Below are 8,174 nucleotides of genomic sequence, written 5' to 3' on the forward strand. Positions count from 1 at the left end.
AGCGTAAGTTAATAGCTTTAGTTATCAAATGTGCAAACTAAATTTTATAAATATTAAGCCACTTTTATTGAAATAGATAAAAAAAGGGAAACAATTTTTATTTCAGGCAAACATTATTAAACATAAACTTTGTTTAAATATTAATCTTTTGTCCAGCAGGTAAAGTAGTCACCTCAATAGTAACAGGTGTATAGTCACCTTCCATTACATAATTATATAGTCTAACCATCATCACACATTTTCAAACAGTAAAATTTTTTTTTAGACCAGAGACAGGAATTCAATATCACAAGTGTAAATTACCTTGATGAGTAATTTAAAAATACAATTTGCAAGCAATCCCATTTGAATATAAAGCAAGAGTAAGTTAACACTTAACAGATAAATTTGAAATAAAAACAATGATAAAGTAGCTAAGAGAAAGAATATATTTATATTTATACAACTTTTCCACCCCTTATCCTAAGTTGTTTAGGTTTAGTTACCCTTTTGAACCTGGCTATCCATGGGATAGATGAAGTAGAGTTCACCTGTTTCAATAACCTCAGCATGTGAAAGGATAGTGTGGCCAGCAATATGCCCTGCTGCATTTAAGCAAGAGAACTGGCTGGACTCTGGGACTTCCTACAAACTCAATCCTGGGATCTGAACATGAGACTTCTGGGTGAGCAGTTGTTCACTCTACCATTCAACCCCCTACAGTTTGTTCAGGTTAATAAATCATTTTCAAAAGCATAATTAGAATTTTCTTGAACAATTTTTGTACTTAAAGTTTAAAAAAAATTAAACCATATCTTTAGCCCTTTTAAAACTAGGTTTTACTAAAGAATAGAAAAAAAAGCTGGTTACTAAAAGAAAACAGGGAAATCTATTCAATTATACGTTTTAAACATTATATATATATATATATATATATATATATATATATATATATATATATATATTATATATATTATATATATATATTTCTTGAAGCTATTAAGTTCATTAACTTTTTTTAAACATGCCCACAGGATAAAGCATTCATCTATTATATTTAAAGATACAATAACAAAAATTATTCACTTACAATATCTGAACATACATACAGTAGAATGAATTCAGCAACAAAATTGCATTTAAATCTTTACAATGAAAATTATTCAGCTGCAATATGTAAACATTCATCAAACATTGTATTATAATATAATCTCAAATATGGCCAAAAAAATTATTCAACAACCATTTTCATTGCATCTATATGAAATAGGCAGGATATTTAGCAAAACATATTATAAAACAGTATTAACAATTCAAAGAACATTTAAAAAATAAGAAGAGTAATTGGCATAATGTATCATGACATAGTAGCCTATAAACAATTCAAACAATGTATGTAAAAAGTATACGTACTTGTTAAAGCACTGGAAACACTGACATAAAAGTACTAAAGCAGATGTACTGTTTTAAACACAATGCACTAAATAAATTATTTCATCAATTCTTAAATTCATTATTCCCCAATCAGGAATTAACAGTTAATATTTTACCATGTGTTACTGTTATGTAAGATAAAAGTTCCATGTTCCTCACCCCACAGTAATTAAATTTTTTTTACAGATTTCTACTGTTATGAAAGATGAAGGTTCCATATGCCTGTTTTTTTCCACCTCTCTGGAATTTAAAGTCAATATTTCACGATGCACTACTGTTATAAAAGTTCCATGTTCCTGTTTTATCCCAGCTCACCCCATAGAAATAAAAATAGTTCACACATTGCTACTGTTATGAAAGATGATGGTTCCATGTCCCTGTTTTTTCCCACCCCTCAGGAATTAAAAGTTAATATTTCACCATGCGCTACTGTTATGAAAGATGAAAGTTCCATGTCCCTGTTTTTTCCAACTCTCAGGAATTAAAAGTTAAAATTTCACCATGCGCTACTGTTATGAAAGATGAAAGTTCCATGTCCCTGTTTTTCCCACCCCTCAGGTATTAAAAGTTAAAATTTCACCATGCGCTACTGTTATGAAAGATGAAAGTTCCATGTCCCTGATTTTTAGCTCCTCTTTGACTTTATCCCGCGGCTCCAGGTAAAACTCTTTGGCCCCCATCGGGAAAGTACCCCAGTGTATGCCGATGGATGTCTTACAATTGATGTCACAGTGAATATCCACAGCCTCCTTAGGGTCTACATGTTGATAAGCTAGAATCCATCTAGAACAAAAGTACAAACATGAGATATCCTGAAATTTAGCTTCACTTGAGTTAAAAAATTATTTGGTAATAAGTTACAGTTTATTATTTATTTTAAACATTTTGGTTAAAATTAAAATAATTTAAGGAATTAGTAGGCCTACATAGAATATAAATAAAATATGTATATAAAGTTAACTTATTTGATATGGTAAATATAAAGTTGAGATAGAACTATATCCTAAATACAGTAATTGATCTGTAAGGGCTATAAGAAATAATAGGTCTAATGTTAAATTTCCAAAAAATAAAAAAAAAAGGTAAAAAATTTTAATTTGTACAAAAATGTAGCATTCACTAAAAAAAATATAACCAGTGCTCAATCCAGAGTTTGTGTACTTACCTTGGATTATAGGCTCCAATAGGAATGGTGGCCAATGAAAAGGGTCCATACTTCTTTCCTATCGTCTTATAAATGTTACAATATCCTGTGTCGCCAGCAAAGAAAAATTTGTTCTTTGATCCAATAACACACCAGCTGCACCACAAAGCCTAAAACAATAGTTAGTTGAAAATTATCAGACACAAAGCAATATTTAGTTAAAATATTATCAGACCAAAACAAAATTTAGTTCAAAAAATGATCAGCAAAAAAAACAATATTTATTTAAAAAATTATAAGCCTTAAACAATATGAAGTTTAAAAATTCCCAGCCTTAAATAATGTATAGTTCAAAAAATTATAAGCCTTAAACAATATTTAATTAAACAATTATCAGCCTTAAACAATATATAGTTTAAAAATTATAATTCTAAAAAAAATTTTGTTCAAAAAATTATCAGACCAAAATAATATTTAGTTTTAAGTTTATTAGCCTAAAACAAAATTTAGTTTATAAATATCAGCTAACAGAAAAATAACTGTAAAATTATCAGCCCAAAAAAAAATTTTATTTAAAAAATTTACCAGCCTTAAACAATATTTAGTCTAAAAATATCCTTCTAAAACAATATTTAGTTAAAAAAATTATCAGCCTTAAACAATATTTAATCTAAAAATTATCCTCCTTAAACAATATTTCATCTAAAAATAAGTCTATAACAGTATTTACTCTAAAAACATTATTTATTTTAAATATAATGAGTCTAAAACAATATTTAGCTGAAAAATATCAGCTTGACTTAAGGTTAAATCCAGTGTTTAAAAATGGGGACAATTTATGGAGCTCAATTATAATAAAAATAAGCAAAAAAAAAAACAATCAGCATTTTAAAACCGGGGACCTAACTTTTGCCAAAATGTTAAGAAAAAAAACCCAACAAAAACAACTTAATAAAAAATGTTAAATTTTTGGAGCATAACCCACTGGACATTGCCCCCCCCCCCCCCCCGCCATATATTCACTTGAACGGTGACACTGAATTGAGGCATGCATAAGGAAAAACAAACGGTAATGAGAAAAAAACTTATGAATATAATAAGTTAGGTCTAAGTTAAAATTTTATTCTCTTTAACACTCAATTTTCCTTATATCAATATGTATCACAGGAGTATTTTGTCTAGGGGGTAACCATCAGGATTTAATTTGGGGGTGTGGGGGGTATATTTTCAGAGCGTTATTGCCTGGACCCACTCGGAGACAATGTTAGAAACATTTAAAACAAACAATTAAAACTTAGAGTAGCATACCTTGTTGTCATCCCACACGGTACGCTTGCACCAGTGCTGCGAGGGGGTACTGACGAACTTGACGCCAGACTCGTGGGTGTGCTCCTCCCACCAGGAGAGTTCTACGACGTTAGTGCAGCCGCAGCTGTTCATCCAGCTCTTCAGTCCCACAGGCACGTACCATCTCAGGCTGTCCCCAAACCTGAAAGGTATGCAGCAGCTTCATACGTCTATGTCTTATTACGTTGAATTTAGCTGTGTAAAGTTAGCACAAATTGAGTACACTTACATTAGTTTGTGGGAATGTACCCCAGCTTGTGCAATAAAATTACCTGAGATTATGCAGTTACCTCAGGCTAATGTAAAGTAACTGAGTTACTCAAGGTTTGAATAAAGTTATCAGTTTGAGTAAAGTTACCCCAGGCCTGTGCAAAATTACCTCAGTTTGAGTAGTTACTCCAGACTTTTCTAAAATTACCTCAGTTTGAGTAAAGTTATCCAAGGGTTGTGTAAAATTACCTCAGTTTGAGTAAAGTTACCCAAGGCTTGTGTAAAGTTACCTCAGTTTGAGTAAAGTTACCCCCGGCTTGTGTAAAATTACCACTGCTCTACTCAAGTTACCCCAGCCTGTACAAATTTAACACAGCTTGTGCAATTCACCCCTTTTGAATGAAGCAACATACCTTTTGTTCAATGAATACACAGTTTCTAAAAATTAAGCGACATACCTTTTGTTCAATGAATACACAGTTTCTAAAAATAAAGCGACATACCTTTTGTTCAATGAATACACAGTTTCTAAAATTGAAGCAACATACCTTTTGTTCAAAGAATACACAGTTTCTAAGAATGAAGCAACATACCTTTTGTTCAATGAATACAGTTTCTAAGAATGAAGCAACATACCTTTTGTTCAATGAATACACAGTTTCTAAGAATGAAGCAACATACCTTTTGTTCAATGAATACACAGTTTCTAAAAATGAAGCAACATACCTTTTGTTCAAAGAATACACATTTTCTAAGAATGAAGCAACATACCTTTTGTTCAATGAATACAGTTTCTAAGAATGAAGCAACATACCTTTTGTTCAATGAATACACAGTTTCTAAAAATGAAGCAACATACCTTTTGTTCAAAGAATACACATTTTCTAAGAATGAAGCAACATACCTTTTGTTCAATGAATACAGTTTCTAAAAATGAAGCAACATACCTTTTGTTCAAAGAATACACAGTTTCTAAGAATGAAGCAACATACCTTTTGTTCAATGAATACAGTTTCTAAGAATGAAGCAACATACCTTTTGTTCAATGAATACAGTTTCTAAGAATGAAGCAACATACCTTTTGTTCAATGAATACACAGTTTCTAAAAATGAAGCAACATACCTTTTGTTCAAAGAATACACATTTTCTAAGAATGAAGCAACATACCTTTTGTTCAATGAATACAGTTTCTAAAAATGAAGCAACATACCTTTTGTTCAAAGAATACACAGTTTCTAAGAATGAAGCAACATACCTTTTGTTCAATGAATACAGTTTCTAAGAATGAAGCTACATACCTTTTGTTCAATGAATACAAATTTTCTAAAAATGAAGCAACATACCTTTTGTTCAATGAATACACATTTTCTAAGAATGAAGCAACATACCTTTTGTTCAATGAATACACATTTTCTAAGAATGAAGCAACATACCTTTTGTTCAATGAATACACAGTTTCTAAGAATGAAGCAACATACCTTTTGTTCAATGAATACACAGTTTCTAAGAATGAAACAACATACCTTTTGTTCAATGAATACACATTTTCTAAGAATGAAGCAACATACCTTTAGTTCAATGAATACACAGTTTCTAAGAATGAAACAACATACCTTTTGTTCAATGAATACACATTTTCTAAGAATGAAGCAACATACCTTTAGTTCAATGAATACACATTTTCTAAAAATGAAGCAACATACCTTTTGTTCAATGAATACACATTTTCTAAGAATAAAGCAACATACCTTTTGTTCAACGAATACACAGTTTCTAAATCCAGGTGATCGTAGTGGTTATGACTGATGACAACACAATCTACTTTAGGCAGCTCCTCCACAGAGCAGGGTGTGGGTCGGTATCTCTTGGGACCCACCCACTGGCTGGGTGAACACCTCAGGCTGAAGACTGGGTCAGTCAAAAAGGTCACACCTTCAAACTGGACCAGAGATGTGGCATGTCCAATCCACATGTGGCGGATGCCTGAATCTGGAGGTTGTTTGAACTGTGATAAATCTGGTTTTATAACTGGTAATTTGCTGTTGAGTTCCTGAAAGAAAAATGGGCGGATTTAAAATATGGATGCTATTCCAGAACAAATTTTAGAAGAAAAAAAATATTGTTTAATTGATAATGATAGTGAGAGGTTTAACAGTTCAAATTGCAGTTATTGTTTTCACTGTGATTTTAATTCTAGTCTCTACAGATTGTATATAAATTGAATCTACATGATAGTAGCACCACATTAGCTAAATAAAGATCTGATTTAAAAAAGGTAAAAAGTATCTTTTTTTTGTCAAAATGGTCATAATTGCTTTTATTTCCATCATTTAGATATTTTTAAATGCTCTTTAAACAAAACAAATTTAAAAAAAAAATTCTTTATCTCTAATATTTGTGTAAAATGATGTAAATAAATTTTTAAAAATTTTAAACTGAAAAAAAAAAAGAATAGAAGTTCTTCACAAAACTTGATGTATACTTAAACTGTCATTGATTAAAAATTAATATAAAGCAAATAGTAGGACCATATAGGCCTACTACAATTTTAAAACTGAGCTTGGGGAACTTGCATTGATAAATGCATGAGCTTATTCCACAAAGAACATATTCTGGATAGAGCTTCTATTTACATAGATCAGTTACCTGTTCATTAGGGATGTTTGCCTCACTCTTTGTGAGAAACATGAACTTAAACAGCTGAGTGAAGGCAGGAGCTTTCCATGGTGACCAGGGGTTCTCATACCTCCCATTTCTGTACAGTGGTCTAACAAGATCCTCAGCTTCAGTGGTGTCCATTGTTTACATCAAACACCTATCAAGTTGTTACCGTGTGGGTTTGGTGACTTTTTAAGTCAGATAGAATATACTGGCTGGTAACTGAAGGAATATAAATCAGAGAAAGTTAAAAATTTGCTATTTCTAAGCAATACAAATACTGTAAGGGAAGAAAAATACAATAAAAAAGAATATAAAAAGACATTGTGCCAAACTAATTGTTTAATTTTTTAAAGGAAAAAAAAAACATGTAGCAAAATAAATATAAAACAGCTCGAAATATTGGCCAATATCGCCTCACAGCAACCAGTTTAAGTCCAAAATTTACTTGATTTCAGACTTTGACTGGCCAAATTAGAAGATGGTGAACAGATTTTGGGTATTTTATACCGTAAAGATCACGAAATTAAGTCTTTATTAATTAAAGTAAATGAAAAAAACATTCAAATTATTTTATTGTACTATAGTCTAAATCAATATTTTCAGTTGTTACAACAAGTTGAACTTTTTTTGGCATTTAGAATTACATAGTAGCTTGTTATTTTTTCACTTGCAGCGATCTGTTGTGCACTTGGTTACAGCGCGTGTAGTCTTGGTCACCCGTCAGTGATTGAGAATATGCGATGGTTCGTAGTAATTTTCCCCAGTGCCAACAGATGACAATGAGAGCAGTTTTTTTGTGAAGAACTGAAAACTCACTTCTAGCGTAAAATTGTTTTGGAACACCATGTTCCATTCCTAACTTGTAGAAAATGCCCTCGATGCTCATGACAACTGCAAGGACGCTTCGGGGATCATGCAGTGCAGTCAAGGTGCGGTGATTGGTCTACTTCATTTGGTATTCTTTAATTTGGCGAAGTATGGTTTCTGACGGCCACATGAACTCAAGTCGCTTGGTCACGATTGTTCAACTTACAGAAGTGGCATCGATCATGGCATTGGCTGACCAATGTAAGGAAAACTTACAAGGAAAACGTCAATTTTAAACTCTTCGGAATTAGGCCATTATGTCTTATGTCCCGGCCAGTGCACACATTGAATGGCCAATGTATGAAATACGCTCTCAGTGCTAAGCTCTTCAGGCTTTGACCGTAACATATATATATATATATATATATATATATATATATATATATATATATATATATATATATATATATATATATATATATATATATATATATATATATATATATATACTATATAGCTATACTTTGTTAATAATATACTTGGATGTAGCATTGTTTTCTATATAGTTAGCACAGTTACGACATGGTGTCA

The 8,174-nt window shown here is 31.4% G+C and overlaps 1 protein-coding gene across 1 annotated transcript; it reads right to left on the reverse strand.

Annotated features, from left to right (window-relative positions):
- Positions 1 to 1,013: 1,013 nt before the first annotated feature.
- LOC131939365 (N-acyl-phosphatidylethanolamine-hydrolyzing phospholipase D-like) lies at positions 1,014 to 6,994 on the reverse strand. Its single transcript, XM_059297654.1, has 5 exons — positions 6,762 to 6,994; positions 5,864 to 6,165; positions 3,866 to 4,046; positions 2,579 to 2,727; positions 1,014 to 2,196 (listed from the first exon to the last, which is right to left on the reverse strand). The coding sequence occupies exons 1-5, from the start codon at positions 6,912 to 6,914 to the stop codon at positions 1,968 to 1,970; spliced, it is 1,014 nt and encodes a 337-aa protein (XP_059153637.1). The 5' UTR covers positions 6,915 to 6,994; the 3' UTR covers positions 1,014 to 1,967.
- Positions 6,995 to 8,174: the final 1,180 nt, after the last annotated feature.

This window comes from Physella acuta, unplaced genomic scaffold (genome assembly GCF_028476545.2).
Source record: "Physella acuta isolate Inbredline_101_S28 unplaced genomic scaffold, ASM2847654v3 ptg000276l, whole genome shotgun sequence".
Taxonomy (NCBI): Eukaryota; Metazoa; Mollusca; class Gastropoda; family Physidae; genus Physella; species Physella acuta.

Excerpts from the sequence above, each read along its gene's own strand:
- LOC131939365 (XM_059297654.1), bottom strand. The coding sequence starts at position 6,914 with ATGGACACCACTGAAGCTGAGGATCTTGTTAGACCACTGTACAGAAAT. Across the intron at positions 6,166-6,761 it reads CAAACATCCCTAATGAACAG|GAACTCAACAGCAAATTACC; the intron begins GTAACTGATCTA and ends TTTTTCTTTCAG. Across the intron at positions 2,197-2,578 it reads ATTGGAGCCTATAATCCAAG|ATGGATTCTAGCTTATCAAC; the intron begins GTAAGTACACAA and ends CTTTTGTTCTAG.